Source organism: Pimephales promelas, chromosome 9 (genome assembly GCF_988280905.1).
Source record: "Pimephales promelas chromosome 9, fPimPro1.hap1.1, whole genome shotgun sequence".
In the NCBI taxonomy this organism is placed as follows: Eukaryota; Metazoa; Chordata; class Actinopteri; order Cypriniformes; family Leuciscidae; genus Pimephales; species Pimephales promelas.
In genome coordinates, this window is record NC_142777.1 from 1,508,028 (window position 1) to 1,525,795 (window position 17,768).

General features: G+C 36.8%; 1 protein-coding gene across 2 annotated transcripts in view; it reads left to right on the forward strand.

Moving 5' to 3' along the window:
- Positions 1-3,691: 3,691 nt before the first annotated feature.
- The window catches only part of ergic1 (endoplasmic reticulum-golgi intermediate compartment 1), a 33,257-nt gene continuing 19,180 nt past the window's right edge, over positions 3,692-17,768 (forward strand). Inside the window, exons 1-2 of one of the 2 annotated variants that reach the window (XM_089134669.1) lie at positions 3,692-3,864; positions 17,589-17,650. In XM_089134669.1, coding sequence (XP_088990795.1) covers positions 3,845-3,864; positions 17,589-17,650 — 82 coding nt within the window. In that variant the 5' untranslated portion in view covers positions 3,692-3,844. The remainder of the gene's footprint in view (positions 3,865-17,588; positions 17,651-17,768) is intronic. The other variant, XM_039653861.2, reaches the window with a different exon arrangement.

Sequence of the window (17,768 nt, forward strand, 5' to 3'; positions counted from 1 at the left end):
TGAAAGAATGAGTGACGGTTATATACTGAGCTCGCTCCCGAGTCGACGGAGACCACGTGACGTCGACGCTCCGCCCCTCTTGGCTCGCGGCCCGCCGAGTTCGCACGTACGTTAGTGAGCGCGGTTATCTGTGGTTTATCTGATCCTGTCAGAGCCAGTCGACCTCTAATAAACCGAAAAACACTGCTAATCCACTCCAGTTTCCGAGTTTGAGTGTTAGTGATTATGATGATGATTATTCATTGTTTTGTGTTTTTTGGGATGGGATTTTTGATTGTTTAAATAGTTGATCTTCGACCCTATTTATCAGCCAGCTCGATGTTTGTCATTATCAGCATTGGCCAATGTTGCTGTCTTGACAGATTCAGTTCCCTGTCGTGTCAGTTCCACTTTTTAACTATTTGTCAATGATTTTGTTTTAAATCGTGTTCGGGTTTGCCTTTTTCACACTATATCATTTAAATATACTACACATACAGGTCAAAAAAGAAAGGATTTTTCCTTCAAAAACAAAAACAAGATAGGCCTACATTTAATGCTGATTTTTAATATAAGAAAGGATTATGCACACATGTCGAATAGCTATAAGATATGCTGGTATTCACACTAAGCCAATTTTAAAGCTGTTTGAGATCATATTGTGTTTCTCTGGTAATTCTAATCAAACTTATTTTTATCTTGTCGTATTTATATATGCTGGCTAGTAACTAATATGATCATCTCACTATGTATGAAATTACACTGACACTTGTCAAAAAGGAAGAGGTGTTTAGAATTTTTCCATGATATTATTGTTGTAATTTAAAATATTATCAAAAACTTTCCTCTTGAGTTCAGACGAATAACAAGATAATTAGTGAACCTGTCATTGTACTCATAAAAGTTTATACTTTGTTTTTATTGTACAGGAGTACATAGTGTGCAATGCCGCGAGAGCAAAGGCAAACCATAAAAGTTAATCACTGTATAGAAACTTGAGGTCTGGTAAATTTCCATTGAAAAACAAACCAGGCTCAGGTGTATGGATGTGGCCGTGGTGCGAGAGATCTATATTATTCAGACAATACACATATTTTGACCTAAAAGTCAATGACGTATTGAAAACTTGTTTGCCAGCACTTCTATTGTCACAGACTCACAAATAAATGTTTTTTTCTCTGTAATTTGATGTTTTGTATTTCTTGTTTTCCTCTCAACAGTGGAATAGAGAGAGAAAATGTTTTATATTTATATATATATTATATTTTTTTTATAAGTAGTGCAATGTTTGTTGACTGGAAGCAATTAATTAAGACTTTTTTCCAAATCAAACACTTGTCCTTTATTTGTTTGGTCTTACATTTATTTCTATTACTTCCAGCTGGGAAAAATGTCCCAAGAAGTTTTGTGATCCTTCTAGAAATTTTATTTGATAATATTTTAATGTGACAGGCTCACAAGAAAATGACATATGTGGGTCATGACGTCAGGATTGCATTTCTGAAACTTGAGTCAGAACTCTTGGAGCTTTCCTCTCTAAATCGTTTCTGGGGCTGTCATGCAGAAAAAAAGCAGTCAGAAACAGTTTTACTGTTAAAACACAGATGAGTCAGCAGAGAAAAGCAAGCCACAAGAAGAACACAGTGTACTGTGTGAGAATGGCACATATACATAAGGCTGAAAATTATAAAAATACACTCTAAAAAAAATAAATAACCCAAATTTGGATCAAATATTGACAAACCCAGAAATTGGGTTAACATTTTAAATGACATTTTCCATATTTTACCCAAAATTGGGTTAAAACAAACCAGCATTTTTTCTATTTACGGTCTGCCCACAAAAAGGCGAAACCAATAAACAAGAAAGAATGATGCTGAATTACTAAAAAAGTAAACATGACCCACACATCTCAAAAACATGCAACGAATCATATAAAACACACATGTCTGCGAGTTGTCATATTTGCATGTTCTGTTTGTTATAAAGGGAAGTGAGAGAGTGTGATGAATTAGGCATTTCCTTGGTGTGGCAAATATATACAATCAATGTCATCACATTTACGGACAGAGCTACCCCCGGGCACCATGGGAAAATACTTGCATTATTTTAGTTTGCTTTAACCATAAATCCATCATTTTTGCAGATTCTGTATGTCTGGCAGACATTTTTACAAATGTCTCATTTCTAGAATGTGCCCAGATATGACATAGTGAAACATTACATGATCCAGGCATCTCATCATTCATAACCACTGGGTAAATACTGTATACAGATATACGACCGTGGGAATGTATGTGCACAGGACCCAAAACTAGCTTTCTGCCACAGCTGGTATCCCAATCATTTTTACTGGCCATGAAACTGTGTTTGCAAAAACAGACAGTAAAGAAGATACTAACCTTTACCAGTGAAAATTCACAATCATCTTCCAATTTCAACACCTAAACCTAACATGTAAAACATTATTAAAGACAAGAAATAAGTAGACGTATACAGAAGTAAAAGTAAAGATAAGAAGTAAACAAGATAAGAACAAATAATCAAATTACAAGCAAAAGCGCAAATACAATATAATAAAGATACGAATTAAATAGTATTTTTCAGGTATATAACATAAACAAATGTAAAATAACTATATATTCTTCACTTTATAAATTAAACCTTCTTATTAAAGCTATTAAAGTTATTCAGTCGAGAGCAGTGAGTGATTGTCTCTGTCGTGTGATTCACATTATAAACACAGACCTCATCAGGAATATTAGGCTACTGTCACTTTAAGAGTGATGTGCGTGAATGTAATATATCCCTTACAAAAATTAACCAGTTACAAAAAATTAACTTGGTCCCTTACAAAAAAATAACCAAAAATAATAATAATTTTTTTTGTAGTAACTATGTTTTTTTTTTTTTTGTAGTAACCATGGTTTAACTATGTTTTTTTTTTTGTAGTAAAACCATAGTAACTACAAAATGAACCATGGTTTTACTACAATAACCTTGGTTTAACCATGGCTTTTGTAGTAAAACCATTAATGAACCATGGTTTTTTAAATGAATGGTTCGCACCAAAATACCACAGTTACTACAGTCATAGTTAACTACAATTTTACTATAGTAAAACTATTGTGGTCATAACCGGTAGGATTATAAAAGGCAATGATTTTTCACAACTGTGTGAAACTCAACAGAAGTTGTGACATAAACAATAGATATTCCAGACACACATCAGAAGCTCAAATAGAAGAAATCGCTTATTTCAGAAGCACTGACTAATGTACGGTTATCCCAGCATTACACATATAAAAGGGGAAATATTGGAAATTAATAAGCATGCCAGAATATATCTTGTGTTTTATACCTGAATTTTGAATGCATTTCCTATTGACCAATAACTTGTTGTTTGTCATTACTAGATGCGTGTTTTAAAGATATCCCTTACGAAAACTAACCACTTGTTTTGGTAATATAAAACTGTCTTATTTATGAGATTTCCAGAAGGTTTCCTTTAAGAGCACATCCGCGTCAGATTTACGGTTGTGTTGTTGTTGTTGTAGAAACAGTTTTGACTGTTGGACCACATAAGCGGAAGTTAAAGCTGTCTCCATGGGCAACGCGTTAAGTTTGCGCACCACAACTTATTCCTAAACCGGAAACAGAATCACGCCGCTCGCTCCCTGTCGACCAATAGGATTGTGCAAAGCGTCCTAAGCGGATGTCACATCCGGTTTGAACAGCCGGCAGGATTGAAGGAAGAGTCTGGAGTTAGCCACTTTACTACTTGTGTCGTTTATTTTTAAACTTTTTAAAGGTGTATAATACAGAATTATAACACAACACACTAGATTTTATTCGCGGGGTCACAATGACTTTCGATGTGCGGAGGTGAGTAGAGGTTTGAAGCGACTCGTCTTTTCCTCTAATGCATGAATCAAACACGTCCACACTAGACACGACGGCGGTGTTTCAAACCCTAGCGAGCTGCCTACTTAGACAGTGTGTGTTTAAACCGAGCGAGGCTGTAATGTAGTGGAATAATAGGCAGCACACTAGTTGTTTAAAACACAGCCAGAAGGTCCATGTGAAAACACTTTCTTATTTCTGTATGTTCTTCATTCTGCTCTTGATGACCAACTTATCTCTGAAAAACTGTCCTGTAACTGTACTCTCCAAAACACATCAAAGTTCGTGTCATTTTTCCGTTAGACATCACATTTATAAACCGTTAATGGTACTTGTTTGAACAGTTGCGTTGTTGTTCAGTAATTCCTGTTCATACTGACTGTGTCATTATGCAAATATAAAACAGGACTAACAACATCTGAAAATGACATTCATTCATCAGTCTGCTAAATTATTCGATTATTAAATTCTGCTGTTATATCCAAACCACCATTCCAACGTTTTTTTCTTCTTTGGCTAATCAAGTCTGCATTTATTTGATCAAAAAATACAGTAAAAACAGTGAAATATTATTCTAATGTAAATCAGCTGTTGTCTATGCGAATATACAGTAAAGTGTAATTTATTCCTGTGATCAAAGCATCATTACTCCAGTCTTCGGTGTCACACGATCCTTCAGAAATCACTGTAATATGAGGATCTGATGAATAACAAACATTTATGAATGATAATTATTTTTATTAGTGTTGAAAACCGTTTTTTCAGGATTCTTTAAATAATAGAAAGTTCAATTTTAGGGCTGTCAAGCGATTAATCGCATCCAAAATAAAAGTTTGTGTTTACATAATACTGTGTATAATTATTTTGTGTGTAGATAAATACATACACACACACACACATGCATGTATAGTTAGGAAAAAAATATTTATATATAAAATATTTATATTTATATATAATATAAAGTATATATAAATCTATATACAGTATATTCATAAAATATGTCTTAAATATCTACAAGCATGTGTGTGTATTTATATATATATATATATAATTATACACAGTGCACCCACATATATTATGTAAACACAATCTTTTATTTTGGATGTGATTAATCATTTGACAGCCTTATTCAATTTCATTTATTTGACATTGAATCTTTTTTTTAAGTATAAATGTCTTTTCTGTAACTTTGGACTAATTTAATGCATCCTTGATGACTGAGTAAAAGTATTGATTTCTTTTATTTCTTTCCCTCCAAAAATAATTTTCACTGACCCCAAACTTGTTAACGGTAGAGTAAAATGTTATAAAAGCTTTCTATTTCAGATAAATGCTGTTCTATTCATCAAAGAATCCTGGGAAAAACTTTATAGCTTTATAAACTTTAGATAAACTTTAGAGTGATTTCTGAAGGATCATGTGACACCGAAGACTGGAGCAATGATGCTTTGATCACAGGAATAAATTACACTTTACTGTATATTCACATAGAAAACACATGATTTACATTGGAATAATATTACTGATTTTTTGTATATTAATCAAATAAATGCAATGCAACCTTGGGGAACACACACCAAATATATATTTACAAAATGTACAAACAAATTTTAGATGTGATTAATTGCGTTCAAGTATCTGAAATTCTTCTTTTTTAAATTTTTTTTTTAGTTAAATCTGTTTTATTCTCCATCTCGTTCAGCACAGTCTCTGTCAGGAGCTGTAACGTAATCCAAATGCTTTTCATTTTGCATTTTGAGCGTGTTTAATGTGTGTAATGTATTATTTATATGTTAGTAAATATAAAATAGTCGATCACCCTAATGACCTAGATTGTCTTGAGACTGTCAGGATTAATGGATTGTGTTTCATGTATCTGGACTTTAATGCGAGTAAAGTTTCAACATGTTTTATTGAACAACATAGCGTTGTGTATCTGAACATCCAGCGTTGCTGTCTTTGGGTATGAAAACAAACACACCGAGCATGTGCAGATGTAGGACTAAATATTGCATCATAATACTTAAATATGGGTTGCTAAGGCGACGACACAACCTTGTTTACAATCCTGCTTGCGTTTAGCTCATCCGCGGCCCAGCGAAAGTGACGTGCTGATAAACCCGTCAGCACACACAGCTTCCTCTTAGAAACACGTTCGCCATAAACCTGCGGTGTCACACACAATCCCACAGCCCCTTCCTGTCAGCTGACCTCACAACACGACAACTGTCCAAGCCGACCCATGAAACCTGTAATAGGCCTAATAAATAGGCGATTGATGAATCGCAAAAGTGCAATAAATATTAGGGGTGTACCGACACACTCATGTCACGATTCTGAACTCATGATACCATATTATCGTTATAATCCAAGATATATGATAAAAGATTAACAAACAATTAGCTTGATTAAAAGTAGTTAAATAGCAGTTTAATGTAATACTGGGCTGGCACTAAAAGTATTTTTTCTCACACACTAATCTTTATTTTGGGTGAACTATATACAGATTGTCACATATTGTTGCGTTTTTGTATTGCGATATATCGAGACACGCCTATTAAACATGCGATGTTCATCCTGGGATGCTTTCATAAACGCATGGATCATGCTGCACTCGTCTTCCAGCTCTTCCACTTTTCACTTTGTAGTAATAATAATGTTCTGGCACATATTTTGGTAGTATGATAACATGCGGACAGACTTGTGTCTGGCGTGTTGCAGCTGTGTGTGTGTGTGTTGTTGTTGTAACTCGGGAAATAATAAATATCTGAGTCTGACGGATATATCCTGGGGGAACGTGTAAATGTCACTCCTGTTGTGCAACACGCTTCTGAACAGTGAGGGAATCCAAGACGGCAAACTCGTTTTACTCGCAAAGTGAAGAGATTGTATATATGAAGAGTTCAGATGCAAAAGCCTCTAAGTGCCATTTGAAATTTTCTACTAGAATGATAATTTTTATCAAGCTTGTATATTTAAGTTCAGTGATTTCACTTAAATGGCAATGATGATTACCTATTAATTGTTATTTAAGTGAAATTACTGAACTTAAATATACAAGTTTGATAAAAATCATCATTAAAGAAGAAAATTTCAAATTTAGAGGCTTTTGCATCTGAACTCTTCATGTATAGTTTTGAAGAAGTTTCCATACTATCAATTTATTTGAATATAGCCTTCATAATCAATCATTTTTATTACCTGTCACAAAATATAGGGTGAATACTGGTTAAGTGGGACACTTTCTGATAATTTATATTCTGCATACTTTTTTATTATATTCTAAATAGCTTAAGAGCTCTACTATACTATACACAATAGAAAAGAAAGAAACATTAAACACAGGATGGATGACTCTTCCTTAAACACACAATGACCCCAAACCACATTTTTCAAGGCTCTACTTTCAAAACACATTCAATTGTTATTTAAGTGTAGGCCTTATAAATGAAATACACAATAACAATATAAACAACAATAATATAAACATAACTTTTTTTAAGAAGGGGCCTGCCCACAACATTTTATATTGGGTTTAATTTATTTAATTTAATTTATATTTTTCATTTTAAAAACCAGTCCAGATTTTAATGTTTCTGTGCGCTTCCTTCAGGGTCCAGTGGCCTTTCGGTGGTCAGACTTGGCTATACACCCCAATGTGTTTGAGCCATGGGATTTACTGGGTACATCCCAGTCCCCCTGAAGCCAGCTTGCCTCCATTAGCATCGCAAGCAAGCTCAGTATAAGTAGTTTAAGTCAGTCTTTGTTGAAATATCTAGATAACTAACTAAATTTATGAGGCACATACTGTATAAAAAGGGACCTCAATTCCTCCATTAGAATGACTTGAATGGCTGTCCCAGTTTGCCAGTAATACCCTGTCCCAGTTTAACAATATGCTATTAGCAAACTGGGACAGTGTTAAAATCGTATAAAAAATCCAAGAAGATTAATATGAATGTGATTTTTATATCCTATTATAAAATAAAATATATAACAATTACAAATGATTCATGAGTTGTTGTTTTTTTTTTTCATTTTTATAACCTTAACATTATTTACTTCAGAATGCAATGTCATTTTACTTACCATCATGGTTCACTGCAAGGTTGTTAAATCACTGATTCTTGAAACTTTGGCAAAAACATGTCCCACTAAAAAAAGTGCTAATTCTGTTGGAAATTAATAACATTTTCATGAATGAAAAGAATCAAGTTTATAATCAGGGGGTCCTTTGCACATATGTAAGGTTCTTTTATAGGTTTATTTTTCATTTTTATTATTTTAATGATTATATGCTGGCCCATTGCCTACAAAATCAGCTGTCCTCGGATAGGAGATAATCATTTCAACTTGATTAAAAAAACAAAAAGGAATAATTGAATTGAATAATATATTTACCACACAAAAGAGTACATTGCAATATGTATTAAAAACTACAAACAGTGAGTTTTGAACAATATTTACTATTATTTTGTGGTTGTTCAAAATGTGTCCCACATATTCGTCACCACCGTCAGATATTTATAAAAAGTAATAAAATCAGGCAACTACAAGGTCAACTACATTCCTCCATACCCCATTTTCAAACCTTCAGCTTTACAGCATGCTTCAAGATCACTCAAGCTCCCGTAATTTTGCTATTTTCTTTTAAACTTGTTTATATATTTGGGCACTGCTACTGTCACAACCATAACATGTCAACACCGTCACTTTTGTATAGAAAATATTAGATTAGATTATGACATAAATGTATACTTTTTAAGAAGAGGTCTGAAGTAGCTAGCAACAGAGGGGAAACAAGATGGCTATAATGTGAACAACTCATGCATATCATGTGAAAGAGTAGGTTTTGTCACCACCGTCAGACGTCACCACCGTCAGGTTTTCTATCTGACGGTGGTGACATACCGTGTGACGGTGGTGACAAAACCCCCCAAATGGTCTATAACAGAGGCTAGAATATAATTGTTGATCACAATAAATACCAATATATTATCCTGTAATATTCCATTCACCTCTTTAATATTTTTATTTATTTAATTCCCCCTATATTTCTTCCATTCAGGCTTACACTGCATGCTACTGTTAGCGCGAGTGAGAGTGAGGATGTTTCCTAATATCCTCACGGCTGTGGTTCAGCTGCAGTAATACAGCAGTTCTAATCTGAACACGTTTGATGCGATTAAATTGTGTTTCATGACGTTCATTTAGATTTTTGCCCACACTAAAAATTTGTTAAAGCCTAGCATGGATAGGAGCAGCAATAACCCCCTTGGGGTAAACAGAACAGAACCAACATAAATGTTTTGCAGATTATTTCAAAATTTAAAGTACAATATAATTCGAGAATTTATTCAGATTCTTGGGGAATCAGAATGTCAAGTCCTGACTGACGAGTGGAGCTGGGGAGGGAGGAGGGTAATGAGCTCCTGAGAAACGTGATAGCTGCTGATAATACTGAAGGAGCTTATATATGTGTACAGTGATAGGCATCATATTCCTATAGGGGGAGATGGATCAGCTAATAGTCGGCTGATGCGAGCTTGAATAACGTGACCTGCCAGAACTAACCAGAACTAAGGATGCACATAGTGCAGCTACTGCCTATCTACACAGCACATAGTATGCACTATCCATTCCAGGCTATGCATCTCCAATGACTAAAGCCAAATGAAAATGGCATGACATCATTTAAACAAATCTAACATTCGCTGTAATTACCCCCAATTTCATAGTCATTACACTCAACTTTGACTTTATGTATTTTCGAAAGTTATGGCTAGGCAGCAGCTATCTGTAGAGGAGAGAAGGAGAAGAAACAGGGAATACCAAAAAAAGCTGAGAGAGAAAATACACAGTGAGGCAGAGTTAAATGAGGAATACCTCATAAAAGGAAAAAAATGTTTATCACAGTGCTCAAGATTGTTATTTTTTGGACCAAAGAGTTAAATGAAGTTGTTAAGCAAGAATTGATTGACTTGAGTGGTATACATTGTGGAATTGTATGTTGTAAAGAGGCCACAGTCACCACCGTCAGATTAATGTCACCACCGTCAGTTCTAAAGTCACCACCGTCAGAGGGAGTTTTATTGGTTTTAAATGAATATACTTGAAATATGATTCTTCAGTGCTGTTGAGTTATTAAAGTAATAGTCTCTTTTAATACAAAAATATGTTTGTTAAATAAAACAACATTAATTTTTCTATTTAGGCTTAAAGTAAATGTTGTATGATGTTATATCTTTTAAAGGAGTACACGCAAAACAGTATAAAAAATGAACAAAAGTGAATATTCAACATTTAACAGCATATATGTGTACCAAGAATGCCAGATAATGATTTAAAAACTCTAAATACATATTAGACCAAACAAATAAAAAATAATTTGCTATTTATTTTGTCTGACGGTGTTGACAAAAACAAAGTGATAACTGGAGAAACGCCTATTTTATGAAAAAAATACAAAATGAGGAGGTTGCACCGGTGCATTGCTGAATAGCCAAGACCTTGCTTTATAATGATATACCTTCAGATTTTGTAATTTAACTAACTTTTTATTTTCAAAATTAAAACCTGTTTTATCCAAATTCCCAAGAATCGCTGAAATATATCACTGGAAGTGATGTCATAGCCACATAATCTTTTTTTTATATATATATAGTTTGCTAATGATGAGCTCAGTGTCCCACTTTACCAGTATTCACCCTATATTAGTGTGATAAATGGGTGGAACCAGTTTGGCGTGGTTAGTGTATGGCATTAAAAATAAAAAATAAAGGCATTAAAAATCATTCGATTAAATTTGAAGATACCTGCAGAAACCCTATTAACGTAACAAAATCATGGGCATGGATGTTAGTAGGTTTATGTATCTCAGTCGCCGCGGCCATTATTATTAATGGAAGGAGACGTAGACGTGTATCCAAGCATTAATAACGGCAAGAAAAGCCTCTCTTATACTGAGAGCGGCTCATATGAGGAGTTTCTGGGTGTTTCTCCCTCATTTCTGCTTCAAGTCTTCTTTAAAGAATGATCATGTGACTCTTCAGACGCCAGAGCTGTGTCCGAAACGCTCCCTGACCATAAAACGGTGTCGGCCATTTTGTAGCGGTGTCCGAATTCTGAGTGAACGACATCATCATTCCCTACATTCGTTCACCACTTTTACACACAATAGTGCTGCGCGGTTTGACCAAAAATTGATATCACGTTTTTTTTTTTTTTTAATTAAGCCAGTTTTCCGGTTTATGACGTTTTTTTTATGCATAATCAGGTGTTCAAAGCATTTTCTACTGGTTGAGAGGAATTACTGCAATATATCCACTAGGATGGTCTATTTTACTGTCATTAGTGAATATTGTAGAATAGAATAGAGCCTAGTATAACCTAAAATAGTTATTTCTTAACTTTCTAATAACATTCTTATAACCAGGAAATGACGTTAAAAAACAACGTTTATATAACGAGAGAATTGAACGTCCTAATGACGTTTGAATGATGTTCAATCAAGCAAGAACGTTAATACGTCTTTTTTTTCTTTTTTTCCCCTCAATTTTATTAAGGAATCAATATAAAAATGAGTACAAGTAAACAAACATAACAGTAAGAGAAAAAAAAAACAAATGAACATACAAACAAACAAAAACGTAGACAGACAAAACGTTAATACAACGTCTAAAAAAATCATCCTATAACATTCAGAAATAAAGTTTTTAATTTTATAACTTAATAGAAACGTTATGAAAACGTTCTTATATCCTAAAATTGATGTTTGGGGAAGAGAAGAGATTCGCGATTGCACTGAATACGTTTTAAGTGCAGCGAGCCCGGGGAAAATAGACCTATTCTTACAAGAGCAGTGTGTACCTGAAGGCCAATTTATACTTCTGCGTAGGGTGCGTGCGCGCAGTAGGTACGGCGTAGCATACGCACAGACGTACCATACCGCGTACCCTTCGTCGTAGCCTGACGCGCACCTCCTCAAAAATGTAACTACACGTTGCGACGACGCGGACCACACTATCTGTGATTGGTCGGCTTGGTAGCATCGCATTTCCTCCTACGCGTTTCCGTACGTACCATCTCCTCCGACGTCTTCTCTTGTTTCTGCCTTTTAGTTTTAATAATTTCACTAAAATTAACTGTTTTTCCGCCCCAACTCCAACATGATCCGCTCTCTTTCAGTCGCCATTGCTTGTAGTAACCTTGCCGCGAGGAGGAATCTAAACACAGTGGAACATTAAAACCCTCCGCCGCCAACTAGCGTTTCGGAGCAGTACTGCAGGGCAACCAAGACCTGAACGCAGAAGTATAAATGCTCACAACGGCGTCGCCTACGTGCGTAGCCTACACCGTACCCTCGACGCAGAAGTATAAATTGGCCTTGAGAGTGCGCGCGCGGCACATTATGTGAATATGAATGTACTTCGTGCGCTCTCAACATTTGACTGGAAAATAAATAAAATAATGCCATTATTTAAAAAAAAAAAAGCCATAGTTCTGCAGCATCCACCTTCCCTGTAACGTAATACCAGAGCACTGCTGTATGTGCAGCGAATGAAATGCATCGGTATGGCGGTATATAAAAATTTTATATCATAACAAAATTATACACTGGTTTTAACTTTTTGGTATGAACCGGTATACTGCCCAGCACTACTCACAATCCTCTCTGAATTCGAGTGTACATTCCACACCGCCCCATTGTTTACAAGCGTCGTTCAAATTTTATTGTATGTTGAATGACATATTTATGTCTTTGTGTCAGTTTATTGTTTAAAATGGTCCTTTCGTTTGCGTATCCTGATATTTAAAACAATGGCCGCCTACATCTAGCGTGACCTTTCCAACGTGATGCCGTAATGCCTGCCGCATCAATTGTGGTTAAAAAGTATATACATTTTAATTTATTTTTTAGAAAATAGCCGATGGTGTCGCTAGATAAGACACTGTTCCTCAGCTGGGATTCGTTTGACTTCAACTATTTGGTTACCCAAAGTCCATTGTGTGGAGAAAAATCCTTAAATGTTTTCCTCAAAAAGCTTAATTTCTTTTCCACTGAATCAGGAAATTTTCATTTTGAGGTGAACTAGTCATTTAGGTTTACTTTATTGTTCAGTAAAACTATATGTTATTGCCACTATTGTTATTGTTACTGTTAAATATTGTGTACTATTGTTATTATTTATTAAATATTACTGTACTATTGTTATTGTTAAATATTATTGTTACTTGTTCATCACTGTGTCAGTGATTTATTCGCTGACTTCAGCAGCTTCTTATCATGAAGAACTACATAGTGACGAAACGCGTGTGTCCGTTCAGGGCCACCGTAGAAACGTTGATGTAAGCGGACCCGCGGTGTGTGTAGAGAGAAACGCCTCATTCTAATCTAATACAAATATAACGGTTCATTATGCAAGGTCTTTATACACCACTGTGATATTTATCCTCCTAAATATTACACACTGCACACTGAACATTTTGTCCAAAAATCATAATGGTTTCGTTAGTTTCGGAGCGGCATGCCGAGTCGAATGATATCCAATTTTCCCATCTCGGCCATTTTTGGGCGTCAGCCATTTTGAATTTTGTAGTAAAATGCTGTATTTTATGAACGCATTAGCGTATTCAGACCAAACTTGGCACATGTCAACATAAGCATGACCTGAGGGTACATGACGTGTTTCGGCACAGTGCCACCTACTGGTCCGGAGAAACACAATTGGATATTTTTGGTTATAACTAATCCAATTTTCCCATCTCGGCCATTTTGGGCGTCAGCCATTTTTAATTTTGAAGTAAATTGCTGTATTTAATGATGAACGCATTAGCGTATCGTTACGAAACTCGTTATGGGTCATTGAATGAGCCTGAGAAGTTTCGAACCAAAATCAAATATTCACATGCTTATAACTTTGGATTTAGCTGACTGAGTCATCTCTTTACATTCCTGAATCCTTGCCGAGTCCTACGTTATCGAACAGTAGGTTTCGCCTTATGGTTTGTGCAATTTTGTGATATAGTGCTTAAACATTGTTTGCGAACACCGAAAATGTTAGTCTGATCGAGATGAAACCACCATAGGAAAATTGGAAACATAGGTAGTTGGCTATATAGGCTACTAATGGCCAAATGTCAACATAACGGTTCATTATGCAAGGTGTGATTTTGATCCTCCTAAATATTACACACTGCACCTTTAAGACTGTTTGAAAACTTACAAATGAGTACAAATATGAATCAGCCATAAAATGGTCAAGATTAAGAATTGATAATCATTCATGATAATGAGATTGATAATGATGCTTTTCCTTAGATGGTGGGAGATGTTGTTGTTAGGCTGATCTGAATGATGTAGTGATATGGCTTGTCCCTTGTGTGGTATTTGGGTGAGGAAATCTTAACTTTGGGGCCTGTGTTTATTCCTCAGCCTCCTGTACCAATGCAGGTCTTTCACCGCACTTTAAATGAAGACGTCAGTGCAGGTTTAGAACAGCGTGTCCTTCTGGGTTTCACACAATAGGGTTAGTTGCCTTCTACATCCTGTGAACTCTTCTCTCTGAACACTGTGAACCGTATGTGTGTGTGTGTAGAGGAAGTCTCCCCCTCCCCGCATTGCGTCAACATGGGCCGTTTCACTGCGAGAAACGCTCACAGAAATGTTCACAAGTGTTTTGGAGGGTTGGAGCCGACGCTGATGTAGCCGTGAAGGTTTCAGAGCCCAAAAAGGGCACAAGACACTTTGAGCTGGAGAGTTTGGCTTTGTTTGTGAGCTCCTTAAAAAGTCAGGGATTGAACACATTCCTGAAGGGGGTTATTGTGTAACGCGCCGACTGTGTGCTTCGTCTCAACAGAAAAGAATCAACCCTCGGTTCATTTAATAAAATCATGCTGTGCAGTGAATGTGTTCCTTATTTAATAGGATTACAAATATCATATTTTGATTCATTTTTCTGGGCAAATCAAAAGAACTATATTTTTACACTCATATTAGTCATATTTCACAAAAAATATCTATATCCGTCTGTCCGTCATTAGCAAAGCCTAGCAACTAACCCATTGTAACGTCCACAACGCTTTAAGGCCAATTTATACTTCTGCGTCGAGTGTCCGGCGTAGGCGACGCCGTCGTGAGCATTTATACTTCTGCGTTCAGGTCTTGGTTGCCCTGCAGTACTGCTCCGAAACACTAGTTGGCGGCGGAGGGTTTTAATGTTCCACTGTGTTTAGATTCCTCGCGGCTAGATTACTACAGAGCCCGTCTAACGGAGAGCCTTGGCACTTCCTATTAGCCCCGTTGTGTATCATCTTGGTTGCAGTTCCATTAGAATTCCACTGGGGGTGATCACGGGCGAGAGCAGAATGAATGGGAGTCTATGGGGCTAAACGGCTAAATGTGTCTCTTTCACCTGCTTGTCGTTAAATCAACATCGATTTTATTGTTGATTCAGCAAGTTCAATATAGATTATAGGCCAAAAGTCGAATGAACGAGTACTTATGTCCGTTTGATTTCTTACAGGTTAGGCCGTTGTTGGCTGGAGCACGCTAGCATTCTGCTATTGTGTGACGTCATCACATTTTTGAACGGATTTTTAGAACAGATAAGTGAACTTAAAAATGCAATTTTCAGCTGAGTGTATTATCTTAGCCCTCGCTTTTGAATGCAACTTTCAAAAAATTACATCCTGAGAAAAGTGGATTTCTGGGGGTGAAACCCCATTGACTCCCATTCATTCTGCACTCGTCCACGAGCGCCCCCGCATGGACAGAGACGCGTTACTGCAGCCAGTCCAGAACCCGGAAGTAACCAGCCAGTGCCAATTCTCTTCAATTAGACATTCTCTGGTTACTACAAGCAATGGTGAATGAAAGAGAGCGGATCATGTTGGAGTTGGAGCTTATTGAGGTGGAAACAGTTAGTGAATTTTAGTGAAATTACTAAAACTAAAAGGCAGAAACGAGAGAAGACGTTGGAGGAGATGGTACGTGCGGAAATGCGTGAAGGAAATGCGATGCTACCAAGCCGACCAATCACAGATCTTGTGGTCCGCGTCTTCACAGCGTGTAGTTACATTTTCGATGAGGTGCGCATCAGGCTACGGCGAAGGGTACGCGGTATGGTACGCGCCTGTGTGTATGCTACGCCGTACCTACTGCATGCACCCTACGCAGAAGTATAAATTTGGTAACTTGGTACATGTCAACCTGAGGGTACATGCAGCGTTTCGGCACAGTGCCACCTACTGGTCCGGAGAAACACAATTAGATATTTTTGCATATAACTTCTGAACATTTTGTCCAAAAATCATAATGGTTTCGTTAGTTTCGGAGCGGCATGCCGAGTCGAATGATATCCAATTTTCCCATCTCGGCCATTTTGGGCGTCAGCCATTTTGAATTTTGTAGTAAAATGCTGTATTTTATGAACGCATTAGCGTATTCGGACCAAACTTGGCACATGTCAACATAAGCATGACCTGAGGGTACATGCAGTGTTTCGGCACAGTGCCACCTACTGGTCCGGAGAAACACAATTGGATATTTTTGGTTATAACTAATCCAATTTTCCCATCTCGGCTATTTTGGGCGTCAGCCATTTTTAATTTTGAAGTAAATTGCTGTATTTAATGAACGCATTAGCGTATCGTTACGAAACTCGTTATGGGTCATTGAATGAGCCTGAGAAGTTTCGAACCAAAATCTAATATTCACATGCTTATAACTTTGGATTTAGCTGACTGAGTCATCTCTTTACATTCCTGAATCCTTGCCGAGTCCTACGTTATCGAACAGTAGGTTTCGCCTTATGGTTTGTGCAATTTTGTGATATAGTGCTTAAACATTGTTTGCGAACACCGAAAATGTTAGTCTGATCGAGATGAAACCACCATAGGAAAATTGGAAACATAGGTAGTTGGCTATATAGGCTACTAATGGCCAAATGTCAACATTTTGATAAATGGCAAAAAATGCAAATTAATTTTTTTTTTTATGTTCTCACAGATATAAATGTCTATATCGTGTCTCGAACGTTTCTCGACTTTTTTTTTTTGCACTTGGCCCCGATAATTGCTGCTTACAGCTATAATGTTTAGTTTATTCTGCCATGTACTGGCTAAAACACGTTAGCAATTTGCTAATTCATGGCTTGTTTTTCTAAAAGACTGTATTGCCTTAACTTTAAGCCTGCTTAAAAAGCTAAAACTGCTTTAAAATTCAAACATGCCCAAATTCATCCAGAGTTCTGACCAACTTTATTTGACTTTTAGTTGTTCTTGTTGTATTTATACAACTTTGGAACAAGCCAGCGACCAAAACAGCAGACTGCAAGTGAATGAATGTTGGTTTAAAGATGCATAGCTTAGCCTGGAGGGTCTTTTCTGAGTGTGTGAAATGTCCGTTGTTTGCTCCCCTGACCTGGGCCGTGGTCTCCGTGATGTGTGTGTGTGTGAGGCGCCGCCCGTGGGTGGGGTTGATTTGTAACTCCAGGGGGGTGATGGTGGTGGGGGTTGTGCCAGAATGTTGCGTCTGAGACTACAGCCCATACTTCACATTCCTCCACTGCTCTGTAATGCGCCTGGAACACAATGTGCTCTCATACACACACACACACACACACACACACACACACACATGCACAGGAGAACTCAGTGTTTACCTTTCTTTTCTTCCCCTCTTCCTCTCTTTCTCTTTGGTCCAGGTTCGACATCTACAGGAAAGTGCCTAAAGATCTGACCCAGCCCACGTACACCGGAGCGTTCAGTGAGTGCGGGTGTTTATAATGCCCATCTCACATCATACACCCTCATCATCCTGTCAACCAATCACACGCTTCATCTGCCACTGCGTTACAGCCGGCGGCTCATCTGCTGCTCCCAGA